The sequence below is a fragment of the Heterobasidion irregulare genome, assembly GCF_000320585.1.
Source record: "Heterobasidion irregulare TC 32-1 unplaced genomic scaffold scaffold_09, whole genome shotgun sequence".
NCBI lineage: Eukaryota > Fungi > Basidiomycota > Agaricomycetes > Russulales > Bondarzewiaceae > Heterobasidion > Heterobasidion irregulare.
In genome coordinates, this window is record NW_009258205.1 from 71,408 (window position 1) to 89,273 (window position 17,866).

The 17,866-nt window shown below is 49.3% G+C and overlaps 7 protein-coding genes across 7 annotated transcripts; 1 reads left to right on the forward strand and 6 right to left on the reverse strand.

Annotated features, from left to right (window-relative positions):
- Positions 1 to 66: 66 nt before the first annotated feature.
- On the forward strand, positions 67 to 1,355 carry HETIRDRAFT_435747 (uncharacterized protein). Its single transcript, XM_009551433.1, has 3 exons — positions 67 to 232; positions 287 to 815; positions 876 to 1,355. Exons 2-3 carry the CDS (start codon positions 370 to 372, stop codon positions 1,144 to 1,146), a joined length of 717 nt encoding a protein of 238 aa, XP_009549728.1. The 5' UTR covers positions 67 to 232; positions 287 to 369; the 3' UTR covers positions 1,147 to 1,355.
- Positions 1,356 to 1,616: 261 nt separating this feature from the next.
- Positions 1,617 to 3,901, reverse strand: HETIRDRAFT_411072 (uncharacterized protein). The gene is made up of 14 exons (XM_009551434.1): positions 3,668 to 3,901; positions 3,482 to 3,576; positions 3,371 to 3,431; positions 3,254 to 3,319; positions 3,162 to 3,199; positions 3,055 to 3,105; positions 2,898 to 2,985; positions 2,540 to 2,841; positions 2,410 to 2,481; positions 2,329 to 2,347; positions 2,225 to 2,270; positions 2,068 to 2,164; positions 1,992 to 2,012; positions 1,617 to 1,930 (listed from the first exon to the last, which is right to left on the reverse strand). Exons 1-14 carry the CDS (start codon positions 3,810 to 3,812, stop codon positions 1,883 to 1,885), a joined length of 1,149 nt encoding a protein of 382 aa, XP_009549729.1. The 5' UTR covers positions 3,813 to 3,901; the 3' UTR covers positions 1,617 to 1,882.
- A 1,975-nt stretch (positions 3,902 to 5,876) lies between these two features.
- HETIRDRAFT_411074 (uncharacterized protein) lies at positions 5,877 to 7,024 on the reverse strand (the record flags this gene model as incomplete). Its single annotated transcript, XM_009551435.1, has 8 exons — positions 6,740 to 7,024; positions 6,599 to 6,687; positions 6,488 to 6,548; positions 6,370 to 6,435; positions 6,270 to 6,307; positions 6,166 to 6,216; positions 5,990 to 6,113; positions 5,877 to 5,931 (listed from the first exon to the last, which is right to left on the reverse strand). Coding segments are annotated over exons 1-8 (656 nt in total), but the record flags the coding sequence as incomplete, so codon positions are not given.
- Positions 7,025 to 8,083: 1,059 nt separating this feature from the next.
- Positions 8,084 to 8,368, reverse strand: HETIRDRAFT_325248 (uncharacterized protein; the record flags this gene model as incomplete). The annotated part of the gene is made up of 1 exon (XM_009551436.1): positions 8,084 to 8,368. The coding sequence occupies one exon, from the start codon at positions 8,366 to 8,368 to the stop codon at positions 8,084 to 8,086; it is 285 nt and encodes a 94-aa protein (XP_009549731.1).
- Positions 8,116 to 10,713, reverse strand: HETIRDRAFT_445962 (uncharacterized protein; the record flags this gene model as incomplete). The annotated part of the gene is made up of 15 exons (XM_009551437.1): positions 8,116 to 8,397; positions 8,464 to 8,484; positions 8,547 to 8,655; positions 8,811 to 8,829; positions 8,885 to 8,950; positions 9,041 to 9,179; positions 9,209 to 9,510; positions 9,568 to 9,585; positions 9,644 to 9,680; positions 9,830 to 9,880; positions 9,944 to 9,981; positions 10,046 to 10,108; positions 10,168 to 10,228; positions 10,311 to 10,399; positions 10,461 to 10,713. 15 exons carry the CDS (start codon positions 10,711 to 10,713, stop codon positions 8,371 to 8,373), a joined length of 1,293 nt encoding a protein of 430 aa, XP_009549732.1. The 3' UTR covers positions 8,116 to 8,370.
- A 1,525-nt stretch (positions 10,714 to 12,238) lies between these two features.
- On the reverse strand, positions 12,239 to 15,228 carry HETIRDRAFT_148634 (amino acid transporter). The gene is made up of 13 exons (XM_009551438.1): positions 14,908 to 15,228; positions 14,743 to 14,805; positions 14,572 to 14,644; positions 14,328 to 14,416; positions 14,109 to 14,224; positions 13,851 to 14,044; positions 13,654 to 13,780; positions 13,484 to 13,579; positions 13,387 to 13,409; positions 13,147 to 13,313; positions 12,913 to 13,083; positions 12,788 to 12,853; positions 12,239 to 12,732 (listed from the first exon to the last, which is right to left on the reverse strand). The coding sequence occupies exons 1-13, from the start codon at positions 15,112 to 15,114 to the stop codon at positions 12,685 to 12,687; spliced, it is 1,440 nt and encodes a 479-aa protein (XP_009549733.1). The 5' UTR covers positions 15,115 to 15,228; the 3' UTR covers positions 12,239 to 12,684.
- A 2,025-nt stretch (positions 15,229 to 17,253) lies between these two features.
- HETIRDRAFT_163686 (uncharacterized protein) lies at positions 17,254 to 17,848 on the reverse strand (the record flags this gene model as incomplete). The annotated part of the gene is made up of 2 exons (XM_009551439.1): positions 17,254 to 17,619; positions 17,681 to 17,848. 2 exons carry the CDS (start codon positions 17,846 to 17,848, stop codon positions 17,254 to 17,256), a joined length of 534 nt encoding a protein of 177 aa, XP_009549734.1.
- Positions 17,849 to 17,866: the final 18 nt, after the last annotated feature.

Below are 17,866 nucleotides of genomic sequence, written 5' to 3' on the forward strand. Positions count from 1 at the left end.
GCAAATGAACGGAACCTAGATTATCTCAAAGTAAAAGGGTTACCACCTGCTCTCGAAGAATTCATTCCTCCTCAGTACTTCCCCGATGTGCTCCTCGTCAAGGACTCCGATCAAATTGCGATCGCTAAGTCCTACTCCGCGCTCGATGCTGGTGTCCGCTCCACTCTTGCGGCGAACTGGATCAAATTCAACCGTGTTTTGCCACCGCCGAGCTCCCTTGATACGGACACTGGTAAGTATCTGAGACGAATACTACCGCTGATAGCCGTCTAAGCGTGTCTGACAGACGCCAGTAATGGTTTTTCGACATCCGCCTCACTCGATGACAAAACCGAAAAGCCAAGACAGACAGGATTGCGTGTGGCTTATATGCGTCTCTCTGCTGGCAGCATGCTTGGAGAAGGCCATCACTCGAGCGTCTACCTCTCGGCTTTGACACTTCCCAGGCCACTTTCTGCACGCACGCTAACTGGGGAGGTGTCCGTCGCATGCAAGATGTCAGATCCAGATCCAGAAGCACGGGAACATCTAGAGAATGAGGCTAAGATATATGCATCGTTCCCGAAGCATCTTCAGGAGGATTGGTGCGGACTTAACATGATGCCGCCGATTAAGACACCCGTCCCGGCATGCGCTGTAGTGCCCAAGTTCTACGGGTACTACAAACCTGCCTTCGATGAGGAGGCGTTCAGAAGCGAGAGTGAGGAGGTTAGGGCAGAGATGAAGGCATTCATTGAACGACTCAGCCCTATCTTGCTCATGGAGCATTGTGGGATTCCCATTGTGACGAGCAAAAATTTCCACGTTGATAAGAAGTGAGCATACAATTTGATCAACCCGCGATCGTGACTGACCCTCGCACGCTTTGCTGCTAGGATATTGTGTTATTCAATGCTCCGACGCCTGCACATCAACGACTATATACATAACTCATTCTACCAACGCAATGTGCTCGTCCAACCCGGTCCGCTAACAAGACCTCCGGAAGAGCGTTCCATGAAGATGCCCTCGTACCGTGTCATCGACTTTGGGCGAAGCGAGTTATATGGCCCATCCAATGACAAAATGTCAGAATACGACGCGGGCTGGGGTAATGAGTTATATCGCGCTACAGAGGAGTTGAACATGGAGCCTTTCGTTTACTAAGAGCCTCATTCCTGTCTGTTAAAAGTAAGTGATCACTTTGTCAAATGCATTGTCGTTTCTGCTATGCTGTATCACCAAGCTTCGCCATGCTGTCCAGCATGTTACCATGTCACTGTGCTGTGTAACCGTTATACCACGTTGCTTCTTGTTTCAGTAGAAGTTGATGCTCTTTCAGCTTTCTCTTCGATAGAACATTATGCTGCACCCTGATGCAAAAACCTCGCTGTTGATGTTCTCCTTCATCAGTAAATGGTGAGAAAAAGCTTACTAGGTCTCATGTTGCAAGTGTGATGTAGCTTGTGAACTACATAAGCCAGAGCAAAAGCTAGCTCCAGCAAAGTCCGTAAGTACCGGTGTCAAGTCTGACAATATAAATCCAACACCGGCAGACATTGAGAACTGAGGACCACCCACTATTTCATCCTCACCCTTCGATTTCAATATGCTATCGGCACTTGTGCATGAGGTCTGTGTGAAGACATCGGTTGCTTTATCCGATGGAAGCTAAGTAGCATTGCTGATTTCTCAAGAAGGACACGGTAAAGTGCAAGTACATGACTTTGTGATGAGTAGAAAAGTAAAGACCAAGAAAGTGGTATCAGGGTATCAAAGAGATATCGGATAGATGCAGAGGAAGAGACACGGGGAAGCCATCATTCCACTGGGGAAAATGACATGGAGAGGATCAAAAGGGTGCCATTCAGATAGTGCAAGGCAGACATGGCGGTCCAGGAAGTCAATATATGCTGCGTTCATGCTCAGCAATGAACTGCTCATTATGCGACTGCAGATCAACGATCAGTGACGGCACAAGAAGTTTGGCCTCACAGCCTCAAGAGACGTACCAATCGCCGCAGACTTCCTAACTACACAACACTAGGGTTAGCCAGAAATCCGTAGCACATGTTTAAATATACACACTTGCGGTGACTGCACATCAAATGCAAGCGGGGATCCTCCTGAACCCTCCTGACGAAGATACATATAACGCTCGCAGGCGGCGTCCCACAGACTTGTTCTATATCAATCCCAATCAACACTTGTCACCACAACTGTGTTGTAATCAATAGGAAATTACCGTAGACTTTGTTTGAGGTCGGAAACAGTGATAGAGGGGTTCTGTCCTAATCGAATCAATGATCTTTGAATGTTTATTTCTAGTGATAGAGATATTAAGCATACTTAAGATGCGCACAAGCGCCTGGGGTCAACACGGCTGCTTAATAAGATGAACGGATCAACACATCCGGAGACGGTGCTTACTGCTGTCATTGCTCCTTGACATTTACGGTTCTCCCATGCCAGCTGATGATCAGCACAAGACGACATTGAGATCTGTACAGGTGGCTTGGTGCTAAGTAAAGTCGACAGTCACAGGATAATAGCCACGTACGACGATAGGCCCGTCCTCCATGTATGTATACTTACAAGATCTGGTGCATATAGGCTGCTGTTTCGGGAAAGATACGCTCCCTGTCTGAGTCGGGGAGACAGCGGCAAGATCCAGCTTCTTCGTGACTGTTTTCAGCCTGATTATCGCACCAACTACGTTTCGGAGCCGGACTATTCTCGATTTGCATGCTCTTCGACCCGAAGCCCTCGGGAGCCCATTGAAATGCTTAGACAGGATGTGTGCAGGAAGCGTCTGTGAACGTTTATTAGACTGGAGTATGCGAGGGTTAGGTGTCGCTATTGCTGTGGTACGTGATAGATGTCAAGACGCAAACACATATGTTTATATCAAAACGTACGATGCGAAGAGATCCTGCTGAGAAAGTTGTTGCAATGGTAATGAGGGAGATCCAGAAGGGTACCAGAATGGCACGAATCGAAAATTGCCTTTCAAGCAAATTTTGAGCGAATGACGAAGCAGACAGTTAACCGAGCCCAAGTCGATTGTCAACGTACTGTCAACCTGCTCCTGGAAGGAAGGGGGTCGACCAAATATTTCCGCAGGTCCTGTCCATGTAAATGATTTAGTTACAAGACATGGATGTTGTGCTGACACTACTTGCGTCATCCAAGATCCATTGAAGGTCACATGTGATGAGGGCTGTCATGAGGAAATCGAGATACAATATCGCATTGAGGATGCCTATGATCATACCCTCGTCCATATTATCTTCCTCATTTTGATCCAATGTCGCTTTGGTTTGCCATGAGTGCCCGGCATCTGCATAGCCACAGTCAGATCGAGCCATAAATAGAAGCTAATACGGCGCACAGTGAAAGACCAACGAGTCTCCAGCACGCGCGCCATGTACAAGCTGTTGGATCGCGACGATCTATCGGCGACACTTGTCAGCGAGTTTCTGATCCGAACACGGTTACATACAATGTTACATCGCGTAGGCCATCTACTGGATGTATTCTCGGCTTCATCGTCATCGGTCATGATAACGACATCTTCATCCCGATATCCATAAATTTCTGGTAGTGCATTGTAACACAAGGGTCAGTAGTTGCATTCTGGCGATGTCAGGCCTCAGAAAGGAGGACAGAAGCAGCGCCGGTCACTTGCCTAGCAGAACCTTCCTCATCTCATTCACGTCATTTATAGGGCCGTTGAGCGGCATGAAGTCTTCTGAACTCTTCCATTTGTAGTTGATGCCAATGAGGAGGGCTTTCCTCCTGCCTTGAGTTGAGATAGCATGGAACGGAGGCATCAAGTCAGATCGTAGCCGTCAGTCACAAGAGGGAGAAGGCAAGAGAGACTGGGTCACTGTTCGAATGTCTTTTAACCTGTACAGGATGTGGACGGGGCTGTGCGACCGTGCCCGTGTATTGCTAGTAAGGTAGGCCGCAAGCAAACGCGACTACATCACGTGATGCTCAGATGTCACATTTGGCGGGGGAAGGCGTTACATTCGCAAGAAAACGCTATCTTCTCACTCACCGAGAAGAAATTGAGAAATCGGGCACGGAGCGATCCTTCATATCGGTTTTATTGACATTTGCTCCGTGCCGCTTTTTCCATTTTGGACTCGGTTAAAGAGAAGATACATTTTGAATGTTTTTGAGTGTTGCTATGACCGGAAGTGGAATATATATTTTTAATCATAAGTTTATTGGCATCTTGGGCAGCAAAAAGATACCACGGCCATCGCAGGCTTCCGGACTCAATTTTGGAGCAGCTAGATGAACATCACATAGAGTAAGATACTTATGCAGTATCACTTTCATTACACATACCACTTTCTGTCTCTCCTATCCCCCAGCTCACTTATTGTCAGCAAATACTACTTATTAACTACTTAATAAGTCTTGTGTCACTCCATGGTCACTCAATGTCATGTAAATGTAACGCCACGTGATGTAGTCGTGTTTGCTTGCGGCCTACCTTACTTAGAACGAAACTGGGCCATAGGCGGAGTTATTTGCCAACTAGCCAAAGGCGCTTTCCTGCTCCGAACTCTTTAAATGCCCACAAAACAGAGCGAGGACACAAACAGGGATTTGAATGCAACGCTGGGATATGGGAGCGCGGTGCCGTCACGCGAGGACAAGAACAAACCTTTCGCGACACGTCCCTATAAGTCCGATATGATAAGGCCTTAAAGCTTAAAGCTCAAAGCTTAAGGCCTTAGGTTTGCGACACGAACACATCATGATAAGACTTATATACATACAGTCGTACGTGATGTAATAGTTAACTAGTAATATTAATATAGAGAATGAATCAGCATTTTGAGATGGACCGAAGCAATCAACAGACGTATGAGAGCGCGATCAAACAATAAAACAGCAGGGAGACGTGAGGTAAATTTAGAGAATCAAGAGGTCATCCATGTTCTATTGGCGAATGTGAGTATGTTCTGGCAGTGCCACAGAAGAGATGGAACGTACTAGTTTTGAGAGGCTGCTGAGCTGTACGCACCATTCAAACAATATTCATATAATTTAGTCAACGGAAGGCATGAGAGAGCAGAATCTAAACGTACGACGGGTTCCTGGAACACATTCATCTCCCCTTCGAAATTGGTAGCGCGAGCCTTTAACTGCTGGCGCGTCCAATCGTGCAGTGCAAGAGATAGAGTATGTAGGTTGAAACTGTGTTGTGCGATGAATGCTGATGAGGCAGGGATCGAAGAGTAGATTCGGACACACTTGACGCTAGTCATAAGATCCTTGTAAGACGTTTTTTTGTGGCGGGCTGACCATACATAAGATCTCATCAGTCTAGACTCGACAACTGATTGATTAGCCAACGTACAAAGATATGTACAGATGGCCTGGGGGACTGACATTAGTATTTACGAATTCAGCGTAGAGGTTGGTTACAAACACTCGCCGCAGTCGTAGTCAATCCGTCACTTCCTTCCCAAGTCGTTTGTAAATCTGTACACGAAGAGATCGATACCTGGCAGGTATTTAGAATTGATATGATATACAAATAAGATGATATCACTCACAACATTTGCATTATCATCGCTCATCTGCTCGCACCATCCGTTGCATGCCAGATATGAAGAAGGGGAGTCACAATGCATGGCAGACGGTAGCATGTGAGATCTGACGCTCCGGCGAGACTTCGTGATATCAGTGACGGAATGGCTTTCTGCCTCGTTCTGGTTTCCCGACGCAGAGAGCAAGGTCTCCGATGCTGTACCGAGACTGACGAAGTATGGCTCAGGAATAATCGCTGTGTCGATTCGAAGCGTTTGTCGATTGGTCAAAGATGACAACGGTGCCGCGCTACCTTCCCTTATCGATGTCGCTGTAAGACACTCAATGGTCAGTCACAGGAGCGAGGTAACAGGATACGTACTGATTTCATACCGGCGCTCTGAAATGGAGAATGTATCAAAAAAGATAACACTGCAATTAAAAGACAGCGACTCACTGTTCGCGGCACGCAATGTGCTGCTCGTGCGGTGAGAACGGGATATCCAAGGTACGTATAGTTGATTGCAATGATAATGCGGAAGGTCGAGTAGTGTGCCGGAATGACAAGTATCGAAGATGGCCTGTGAGACATACTCGGTTTTGTGATGGTGCTACGGACAAAACAACACACACCATGAGGTTACTTCCTGACGGCAGATTGTTCACAAGAATTTTCCTCAACCTCTGCGGGTTATATGAGGACGGGCAACAATCCCCAACAAACAAGATAGCCACACATTATCAATGATTTTTCTGTTGTCGCAGGTGATGATAGCTAAGGGGTACAGAGGGAAACTATCGGCCATGGCGTAGGTATTATAGAGTCGCTTGACGCACCTTCATCTTGACCATCCTCTTCGCGAAGGTCATGTCGGGCGATTTGCTGATCACAGTGACCAGAGACTGGATAGAATGATCAGATCCGGACGAGAAATAGTCAAGCAATTGTACATACATAGAAATACAAACCGGTCACCCGCTTTGGCATCATGCACGAGCTGATGAAGCATCCGAATCTAGAGACCGTGAGTACTGAACACTGTTCATGGTCACAAATGGCTCCCACAATGTTAGCTCTTGTGGGCCTAAGGCCAGCACGAGTCGACTCATGGTCCTTCATGACATACACATCCTCGGGGCGATAATTATACGTCCCTGTTTCCAGCACTGTCAGTGTGATGGAAGCAAATTCATGTAAATGTCATACCGAGCAGTAGTTCTTGTAATCTGTCGACGTCCTTATGCGGCATACTTAAAGTGCCCCAGTCCGGCGTTTGCTCGTAGCAGATGCCAATAAGCAACGCTCTCCGCCGACCATGAAGAGCGTCGACAAATCTGCCACTCGTCTCGACGCCAGGTCCCATGATCGTGTTATCCTTAACAGTCATGAGCTAGTATGTTCGTCAACACGTCTTTGAAACCGCAGTAATTTGTTGAGGTGTGAATGAAGGATAGAATAGATATAATGTTCACAAGTTCTGTATGATAGAAGAGAGGTGAGTGGTGAAGGATAAGCGCGGTAGCGTGAGTGTATATATACGAATCAAATGGGCAGAATCATTCTGCAACGCCAATTTACCCATGCAGGTATGGCGCAAACCATGAATACGACACATGCCCGGGTGTCAATCCCGAGGCTCACGAGCAAATATAGTTCCATGGTCGTGATCGCCCTGCTGCTGACACTTGCATGATGAGGGCAATGCCAGGATTCCAATTCAATGGTGGTATGACAACGCCGACACCGAGAAGTCAGCGATTTGCTGTACTTGTGCTGTACGAATCTATGCCTGTGCGCACCCCATGTACAATGCACTGCAGCTGGTGTTTTGGCACAGTGTGAGCAACGTTCTGTATGGGAAAGACCGCGATTCGTCACCTTGAGCATAGTCAGATGCTCTCCAGATCAGATTCGCGCGGAGCGCTGAGCGAAGTCATCATCCTTCTAGACCGCGTAGTATCAGTTTCGCTCGGAATCGAGACGGTACGCCATGTTTATCAGGCAATCGCAATGTCGGGCATGGGATGACAAGGACACGGAAGCCTAAATCTATCACTGGCTTCATATCTGTCGGCGTCAACCCTGTTCGGTTGCGACTGGTTCGTGGTAATCAAGAGTACTTGGAGTGTGGAGTTGGGTCAGTATGATTAGTGCTCCGTATCTGGATAGTGGTTATGCACTTCCGACAGGATGTACTTAGACCGCATCCCACTGCAGTAACCCTTCCTTATGATACATTCCCAGCGCCCGGATCGAGAGACCTATTTTCAAGCCGAAGGGAACAGAAAGTGTTTCGCCTCACGCCTTCTACGCCCTATCATAGGTCCTCGAATACGATCTTTCGGTAAAATACTTTTTGGTATTAGAATTCTTTGCAGAGATTGTGCGTGGTGTAAAGATATGATGGGATGGACTGACGCCACGTCTGGGACCTCGCAGTCTGGCGGAGCCCACGTGACATTCATTTTGCAAAGACACCGCATCCCAGATCTAGAGATTGACATTGCCACAGAATAAGTACGAGTAGAATAAGCGACCGTCTCGTGAGACTCAGAATATGTCTAACCCAGAAATATAAGGATGGGTCATGAATGAAGTAGTGGCACGGTTAGGTATAGGATGGCTGTATCGTCCCATAGTAATACAAATGCACAGTAAGGGGAAAGCTATGACTGAGACAGAGGTGGCAATCGTGAGCAGGAAGTAATAATGATAAAATGCGATTCTAGAATTATAAATAATCAAGGTCATGAGGGTCGTGTTGAGGTGATTGAGGTGTAGATAAAGGTTCGAGGTAAGTGAATGGTAGGGGTAGTAGAGGTTAGAGTCCCGCATTGTTAAAGTGATAGTATGTCGTCCATGTTCTGAAACGGTCATGTAAGTTACAGGTGACCCGTTCAAATGGAGCGTATATGGGCACAATATCTTACCAATTTGACCAAGCTGCTTAGCTGCAAACGTTGAAACGAGATCCATTAGCGTCTACACCAGTAGTTCCCATAGAGAGACGCACGACAGGAGTCTGAAATACATTCATCTCCCCATTGACATCCTGTCTCGCCTCTTTCTTCGCGTTACGCGTCCACTCGTGCAGTGCCCGCGAGAGTTTATGCATATTGTAGCTAGAGATGAGGCCGTCAAAACACCGCAGATAGTAAAACTGATGAAACTGTACTTGATGTGCGTCATCAGTTCAAAGTAGGTTGGGTAGTTATGATCTCCTGGAAACCCCGCCGTGATGAGCGACTAGGAAGCTCTATGATGATTGGCTACGTACTGAGATACTGGCAGAGCGCCTGTCATGACAGGATGATCAGCGATAAAGTCGAGGACGGAGGCACCAAGACTCACCTGCGTCATAGACCCATTCGGACCATCCCATGCTAGCTGCTTGTCTGCGCACGCGGAAAGTGAGACCTAAAGGTCACCGCGAAGGACACATTAAGAAAAACAGAACATATAATAAGCTCCCAAGGTGATCATAGACATTGAACAAACGTCACGGACGATGTTTGCGCAGGGCACGGTGGACGGCTCGCACCAGCCCGAGCATGGGAATCGCGACTGGGGGCTCTCGCATTGCGTTGGGGACGACACAAGCGGCGACGCGAGCAGTGTCGAGTACCCAACCGTTGCATCCCAGATACTGTGAAACGCCCGCTTCGAGGAAGTGACAGAATTGACGGAACCCCTCTTGGACGAAGAGGTGTGTTTCTTTTCGATGTCCGCGTAGGGATCTTCGGCCATGAAGGGCCAATTGTCGGATGTAGATGTCCATCTATCAGCAGTAGATGAAGGGCTCTGCGGAAGGGAGAAAAGACCATCTGAGCAAGATGGTGCCTTCTCCAGTGCGGTCGGAAGAGCGGAAGATATGAAAACTTGAGTGTCTATGCTGAGTCGCGTCTGCGCCGTGACATGGGAAGATGCTCTTGAGTGTACAGAGCCGGAGCTTGAGGCGCTATGATTCTTCCCTATTACTAGTGGTTGGACGGTAGTCAGGATCTACCTGCCTCACCAAATTGAACAGCACATACGAGCTGCCATGCGACGCGCTGATGAGGGATAAAGGCTTAACAGTGAAGACGGATAGTATAATTCGTGAGGACGCACTTATCGATTCATACATTGTTCTAGTCTTGCGCCTACTCTTTGACATCCATGGAACATAGATCCTATTGCAATGATGATGCGGCAAGTCCAGGATAGTCCCAGAATGGCACGTATCAAAAATAGCCTTGCAAAGGTTTCAGTACAAGGAGCATAATCTCAGTCCCAGATTCAAAGGATTGGACCCACGGTCAAGCTGCAACCTGGTGGTAGAGGGTCGACAAGAGTTTTCTTCAATTCCTATTATTGTTGGTTAGTTTCTGACCCGGTCAAAACATAGTCTCGAATGAAGATGTTGCGCACATTATCTACAATCCTCTCCCCGTCACTTGTGATCATAACTATGCAGGCGATCCGTCAGCTCAACATCGGGCCCAGAAGATCACTTATACGGCAGTGTATCACCTTCGTCCTGCCCGTCCTCCTCTAGGTCATCTCGCGCATCCTGTTGAGTAGAATGACCAGCGACTCCAAACCACAGAAATGTTCAATTGTTTGAAACGGAAAAGGCAACAGAATGAACATACATAAAAGAATGAAGCGGTCATCTGATCGAGCACCGCTTACAAGCCATCGTAATTTGCGCCTCTGAGGCAAGGCCATGAAAGATCAAAATATCAATCAGAACTGGTAAAGATCAAAAGGAGACAGATCATGATTATCAACTCACGATATTCACTTGCGTCGGCACCAGCTCCGAGGAAGCCTTGACATCGTCCTTCATGACAATCATGTCCTCGGCACGATATCCGTAGACGTCTGATCATAGTAATGAATACAGTCCTCCTTGATAAAGATTTGAAGAATTGGTGAAACATACCGAGGAGTAAACGTCGGAATGTATCGACATCTTCGTGGGTCTTGTCCAGGGTGTCCCACTGCTCGTCCTGCTCATACCGTATGCCTATGAGCAGCGCACGTCGCCGTCCTCGACGCGATGAGCTACGATCCTCCTTCGCATGAAGTCGATCATCTTGAAGAATGTCCGCCACCTCTCTCTCCACGCTCACATCCGGTTTCTCACCAGCACAGGCCTCCACAGCCCCATTGCCATGTTTGGTCACCGGAGCCATGGAGCGCGTCCGATTACAAGGATGAGGAAGAGGTTAGAGAAGAGAAGAGAAGAAGTAGTGCGTTTGAACAGTGATGACCGCTCGAATGTGAAGCAAAAGGAGGAGGATGGATTATCAAGAGTGAAAAGGTCATGGTGGATTGATGAATCAGTTACGTATATTGAGAAGGCACGGATGGACACTAATTGACGCCGAGAGGATGGCGATATATGAGCCTTCTCTGAGACTCGGAGCGCGCCGAAGCCTTCCTCCGGAAGCAAACCCATTTGCAGCGCTCCACTACACTTCCACTACCTGTTTCTCGACGTTCCAACATGCCCGCGCCCTCGCAGGTAGTGTCATCGCTAGTACTACACTCTCCCTACTCCGTCTACCCGTCTCCTCTCATATGGGTTATCTGTTCCTCTTCCAGGAGTCGATCAAGCAATCAGCACTGCCCGATGCTAGCGTCAAGAACCACACGCTATGAAATACGATCATGCCAAATCATACAGCTGTCGTACGGATGAGCAATAGGGCGAATTATTCAGTTTGACGGGCAACAAATGCACGTACATACGTGAGTAATTTCTACGAATTCGTACCTAAGTCTTGCGGGCGTAACTTAATGTCTGCTGGATCAGGAAGAGCCCAATCGACTCGCTCTGATGAACAGACGGCAGGACGGCAGGATGACCAAAGTCATCAGTTGCCGCGCCAGCGCCCCAGAAATTAAATATGTACAGCCCGGCATACGATCCAAGTTGGCAACGCAAGCGCCAGTCAAGGGAGTTGCCTTCATATGGACACTCTGTCATCTCCTTCGTCCAGAATGCTCCAACAACGCAATTACACTTGCCCTCGGTGATCTGAGTGGGATATAATAAATGCATATCACAAGTCGCCAGGCGACGCGTCGGGATCAGCACACGCTATATATGACTGCCACGATCCATCCTCTCATCTAATGAGACATCGAAGCTTACATGTCTGGGTTGGACGCTGGGTGCACGTTTCCAGATTACTCACCGCCCTCGTTGATGTCGCACTTTCTTGGGATCCATCCTATCCCATCCGGAAAGCCTATATCAGTCCCAGCGCCCATACTATGCACCGAGCGTGAACCTAGTGAGTATTTGATGACTAGATATAGGTCCTGGCCGAGCCTAGCCCACGAGCACGACTAATCCGAGCTCGCCGAACGAGATGATGCAGTACGATCTATTTTTGCAAGTACTCACATCCCATTGTAGAACCTCAGGTGCCGGCGTTAGCTGAACTTCCATTGATCGGGCGCGTAGCATGTCACGAAACGACCCGCTCCCGCACCTGCTCGCTGTACGTCACGTACGCAACTCGCAAAAATCCGCAGGAGATGGCACCTGTCGCGCGCGGTAAGCCCCTATCTTCGCTGCTTGATGCTTGCCGTGCATTGTCCAATGACCGACGCTAGCCCGCGTTTGGTGGGTTCCCAAGGCTATGTGCGACACCCTCCAGCGTAATATCGGCAACCTAGATGGTGGCCGTAGCTCTCAACTGGGAATGTGGGCGTTTGGAAAGCTGTCTTCGAGGACAATAAATTGAATTGCCACACGTCATGACGGCAGTGAAACGGCACAGCCAGTCACGTTGTCGGCATCAGCCGTTCAGCTGTGTCTGCGATGAGGCTGCAAAGGAGCATGCCCCCTCCTTCTCTCGACTGTTGTGCATCTTGAAACCTAACCATGAAGAGTGCGCCTACATACGCCCTAATTATATCCACCATGTTTGCCTGCCCATCTCTTTTCTCGTACAGGCCAAGAAACCCGGACCCCAACACACCCACAACATGGGCACGTCTTCGGTAGATCGTCGCCCGTCTTGCACACATATATACCGAGCAATTCGTAAGATCGTACACACCCTCTATCTCCTTCTGGATACCATATGTACTGTGCGCGTAAGCCAAGAGGGTCGCCGAGGGTCGTCCTTCGTTGAGTGTTATCGCCCTGCTTAAAGGGTGCCACACGAGAAGGGGTGACTGTATGCGCCACTAGCATACTAGCAAACATGCAAAAATTCAGCGTGAGGAAAGGGAAGAGGCATCGGCACATACATTATCCGAGATACTCTTGATTGCGGAGTACATCCCCAGCACCATGATCGCTGCAGACATAACAATCTATCATCACGATACCATGAACACAACAAAAATAGATATCATCGATGGCATCGACGCACCACAAACACGCTGACTATGAAGTTTGCGATCGTCTTCTTGTTCTTGAAGTACCCTGAGTAACCTTTACCCTCGCGCGGACCGTGGTCGTACAGCCACAGCACGCCCGACAAGCCGTACGTGAACCATACGGTCAAGATCGACGAGATGATCGAGAGCAGATCCGAGAAGAACTACAGAGAATTCTGATATCAAAACAACGCTCGCGCATAGATGAAAATAAGCTCCCAACGCACCGGAATGAGCTCGGCGATGATAAACCCGGCTGACCAGATACATGCGCATATCAGGATCCACACGCCCCACGTTCGCAGCGAGCGCGACGTCAAACGCGGGGTGCCCCGGAACAGCGTCAGGAAGATGAATTTAGCGGCGATGTACGATGCGACGACGCCCGAGATGACTGCACGACGACAATAAAAACATCGTTAGAAATTGCTCGCTCGAGCACTGGGGATCGGAAGAGAGGTGCGCACTGATAGAGATGAGCGCGATGGAGCTGCAGATAGTGAAAAATCAGGGACATGCAGAGTGAGCTTCGAGAGGACGGCGTGCAATGTGGGAAGAACGTACTACGCGGTGATGCGCACCGGCTTCGACGTCATTGTCAGCGCGGGCGATGTGACGTACTGCCCTCCAAACTTATAGATAGTGGCACCAACGATGATGCTGAATAGTCACACGAAACCGATATCGCAAGGTCAGTATGGTCTGCGCGTTGAGGAGAGAGAAGCAGGATGCACTAAAATACGGTCGCGACGGTCTGCACGAGCGCGAGCGAGTATTTGAAATCGGCAGGGTTCCGCATTTCGGACGCAAATGAGAAGATAGCAACGTGTCCGCCGTAAGCAAAAATGATGTTCGTCAATGCTGAGATATAAGACGCGGTCAGCTCTCCGATCCGTCGCAGTAACATATGCACCCAAGCATACAGACGCACCGTTGATCGTGTCCGTCAGTCCATGGTTCTCGAATGCATGCCATTCGACGGGACCCTTGGATGGAAACTTAGGCAGGTCGTCATCCTGCTGTACACCGCTCGCGATGATGGTGATGAGACACGCTGTGAGTATTGCGGTGACCGACACGAATGAGATGTAGGACACTTTCTCGAACGTGCGAGGCACGGTCAGGCTGTCCAAAAGGCACACAGGTACCGTGTCAGTTTAAATGACGCAAGAGCAGAGCAATGGCGTACAGGAAGGAGATGAACGCAATGATGACTGCCCACGCAATGTTGCAGATCGCGTGGCTCGAGATGTTGTTCAATGCAATAGAACCAGATAGCGCGTGTGAGCCGGCAATGAACACTGACTGTCAGGGACACCGGCGATAGGGGTACACAAAGAAGTCCAATATCACATCATCATATCAGTTTCATCAAAAATGACAGGGTCATGCGATGAAGTGTACGCACCTTGACTGTGAGCATCGTACCGAACACCCAAAAGCCCCACCGGCCCGCAACTACCTGGCCTGCATCCGCGAAGTTCATGACGCCAGGATCTGCGCACAAGGGCCGTTGGGATGGAATATCAGAATAAGTAAGTCGAGCCAGCGGTGCGTAGAGTGGGTTAATGATGTAGCGCCAGGGTCGGCATCGGGGAGGAACAAGATGTCAGCAAACAAGGATGACGAACATGGAAGGAGGATAGACGCACGATTCATTTTAAATTTGACAAGGACATAGCCGGTCTGCCATGATAGGAGAGCGAAGGCGACGGTGGTGAAGACCTGATTCCACCGTCATGCGTTGAAGGACGATAAAGATGAAAGAGGCCAAGAAGACCCTCCGGTGAGCGAAGACATAATAACAAAGCGCATTTACGCACCCCTCCAAACATCCCGAGTCTATGGAAAATGGACGGGAAGCTTAAAATCCCAAGTGCAATCGTCTAAATATACCATGAAGTGACAGTTGGGCCATTGTGAGATCTTATGACCGGAGAGAGACGAGAGCAAAAGAAGAAAAGAAAAAAGAGAGGGAGGATGCGCACCTCAGCCATGATAAGCGCACCAGCCTTGATCCACCCCATGCTGCGGTAGTTGATGTGCTCGTCAGCGTTACCGCTTCCTGCGGCCTGGTCAAAAGCGTCGACGTCGATATCGACCGCAGCGCGCTTCTGGGCCTTTTCGTGGTCGACATCAGGGTAGGCAGGGGGAGTGGGGCTGGGGCTGGGGCTTGGGCTCAATTTTTTCTCCATGATCGTCGTGCGAAGGCTCGAAAGAGAATGACTGGCGTCGAAAGGACAGGCAGGTAATGGCCTTGCACGGAGATGAGGAGGGGGGGGTGGAGTGGTGGTGAGAGGGAGAGGGAGGACAAGACAGAGAAAAAAGGCGGAGGTGACGATGATAACTGAATTGGATGGCGGCAACTGGCGGCAAGCGCTCGCAGACCTAGATCCGGACTCCAGATCCGACCGCCGGTACCTTCCTTCGATTCGATCAACGGCTCGCCGGGCTTGGCAGCCTTGACACACAACACTCACACAACTCGCCTACTACACTCTTGCAATCCTTATCGCTGCCAAACCTCATATTCTGCCTGCGGCCGTTGCACTACCGATTCTATCTTGAAAGATTAAACATACGTGGCTCAGCTTCGAGCTTTTGGTACGAGCGACGAAAATATTTACCGATCGTCATGACAAGGCTCGTGCACACATCGGCCATGAACAGTACGGGCGCGGTGCAATCTGATGCAATGGCGGTTTGATTAGAGCAAGGAGAGTATGTAGCCCTTGCTGAACCTCAACGAAACCATTTCAACATACTCACCCCGACATGACAGGTGTCTGGGATGGCATTGTTTCTGTAATAAAACATGAGGAAGTATGACAACGTATATACTTATAATGAGTTTGAACGCACTTCTCGCAACCTATTATGACAATGACATGATGCACGAGATCACACGATAATGACAGGAAACGGCACCCTGAGCATGACTCTCTAGCCACAGACACTCGGTCCCTGGATTTAAATCAATGATTTGAAGAAAACGCGCATAGCAGCCATAAACAAAAACCCACACGTTCTAAGCTCTCTGTCACCACCATCTATCACCGGCATCGAGCGTACGCACAACACACAATGCACCGTGATCGAGGCATTAGCGCGGTAGCATACAAATGTCTACCTGGTCGCCTTCAATATGCCCGACACTGAGGTCGGTCGCACGAAATGACCTTATCTATGCGCGTAATAATTTGATCCAAATCATCCTCGACTGTCTCCTCTTCCCTCTTGGGCCCGCTATCCAATGTGACCGAGACATCCCTCCCGCCTAACGGCCACCACGTAGACATGTCTCGGTCCATATTGCTATCGCTAGGTGACGACTCTGTGATGTTCTGATCTTGTTGCACGGCCACCACGGCTGTCGTAGAGTTTGACCAAGCCCATCCAGCTTCCAAGCTTCACGACCCTCGCGAGCTCGTCTAGCCAACCCCGCTTATTGCGCCATGCGACATCGCTAGAGGCCGCTTCAGAGAGGGGATCTAACACCGGCGAGAATACAGAGAAAAGGGGTAGACTGCCTTTGTGCGAATGTGCATCCTCAGTCGATCAGCAGGCGATAGAGGTCTAGATTTGGACGTGTGAGAAAACCGCTGCAAGAGAGCTGTGCATTCTGTGGCGGAGAGGGACCATGGTGTTCGACTGATGACGAGCTAGGGATGTCGGTTCAAGATCAGTATGGCTATGAGGAGCGCGTGACGAAGAGCTCACTTGGTCAGGAAGACATGTAAAAGTTTCCACGAGCGGGCACGCGTAGGCGACCGTCTCCTCCCATGGCCATGGCTCATCACCTCCGCAGCTTTGAGGTGACACTCAGATCGACGAATCCTGCTCCGCTCCAGTCTCGTTTACTACTGCACCTTGTCTTAGCGGCAATACCATCACGGACCAATATTTATGCGCCTTGATATTCAGCACGACCGCAGGCCACCTCTTCATTTGCCACTCTGGTTCAGAAAAGGACGGGTCATCCCAATGGGAGACGTCCGTAGCCTGAGCGGTAATACCCTCAACGCTGAGGCGAGAGTGGATTTGCATATATACAAGTTCTCCGGGAGTGGCTGGTGCGGGGCCTAGAGACGGTTCGAGAAGCGGTGAATCGCAAATTGCCATTTGACGAGTCAAAACAGCAACATTTGAGCTTGGAGAAAGGGGTGAGGGCAGAAAAAAAATGAACTCACAGAAGTCGAGACCCTCGCATAATCCAGTAAGTCTCCGAACTCCTTTGGCTTTTCCTCACCCAACCGCCGGCCCAGCCATTTCATTTTCTTCTCCTTTACCTGCTTCATTGCTCCGAAACGCGTGCATCCACGAGAATTGTATCGCTACCATGGGAGACCTCCACGGAGTAGAAACAGTAGAGTACATGCGAGGGATTCAAGGTCATCACGCGGCGAGCTGTCTGTTGCGTTAGGTGTCGTCAATATTGTTTGCTGCGAAGGAAGGTTCAGAGCAGGATGCACACCATAACAGAAATGAGCATTGAGACTAGCCCAGTCAAGTGTCCCAGCGATATCCAGCCTCTCTAACCTGGGCTCGCGTCGAGCGGGAATTCCAGTGCAAAAAGATCGCGCGATACCAAAGTCGACGAGGCGCAGTATCGGCGGTTGGTCGAGTGTGAGAAGGACGTTCGACGGTTTGATGTCTCTATGTACAAGCCCGTGCGAATGAACGAACTCCAGGACAGAAAGCTGGAAGATATAAAAGCGGGATAAGAGTTGTTCTCGATATCATGATGTTCGGGTGACTCACGAGTTGTAGTGCGATCTTAGCCACCATTTCCGCTTCCATTACCTCCTTTGGTACCACATCATTCAGAGACTGACCCAGGAGCTCTAGCGCCAGATATTCAAAGTGCTCTAAGTGACCGTAGGCAACGGTGGGCGGTATGGCCAGATACCCTTTCAAAATATGGAGCATACGCACCTCGTGCTTCAG

What these genes read in the sequence shown, in the direction of transcription:
- HETIRDRAFT_435747 (XM_009551433.1), top strand. Translation starts at nt 370, where the DNA reads ATGCGTCTCTCTGCTGGCAGCATGCTTGGAGAAGGCCATCACTCGAGC. An exon ending in AATTTCCACGTTGATAAGAA is followed by an intron (nt 816 to 875) that starts GTGAGCATACAA and finishes CTTTGCTGCTAG; the next exon opens with GATATTGTGTTATTCAATGC.
- HETIRDRAFT_411072 (XM_009551434.1), bottom strand. Translation starts at nt 3,812, where the DNA reads ATGCCTCCGTTCCATGCTATCTCAACTCAAGGCAGGAGGAAAGCCCTC. An exon ending in CTTCCAGGAGCAGGTTGACA is followed by an intron (nt 2,986 to 3,054) that starts GTACGTTGACAA and finishes TTTGCTTGAAAG; the next exon opens with GCAATTTTCGATTCGTGCCA. An exon ending in GACCTCAAACAAAGTCTACG is followed by an intron (nt 2,165 to 2,224) that starts GTAATTTCCTAT and finishes GGATTGATATAG; the next exon opens with AACAAGTCTGTGGGACGCCG.
- HETIRDRAFT_148634 (XM_009551438.1), bottom strand. Translation starts at nt 15,114, where the DNA reads ATGGAGAAAAAATTGAGCCCAAGCCCCAGCCCCAGCCCCACTCCCCCT. An exon ending in GTGCGCTTATCATGGCTGAG is followed by an intron (nt 14,806 to 14,907) that starts GTGCGCATCCTC and finishes TGGTATATTTAG; the next exon opens with ACGATTGCACTTGGGATTTT. An exon ending in TGTCAAATTTAAAATGAATC is followed by an intron (nt 14,417 to 14,571) that starts GTGCGTCTATCC and finishes CCTTGTGCGCAG; the next exon opens with ATCCTGGCGTCATGAACTTC.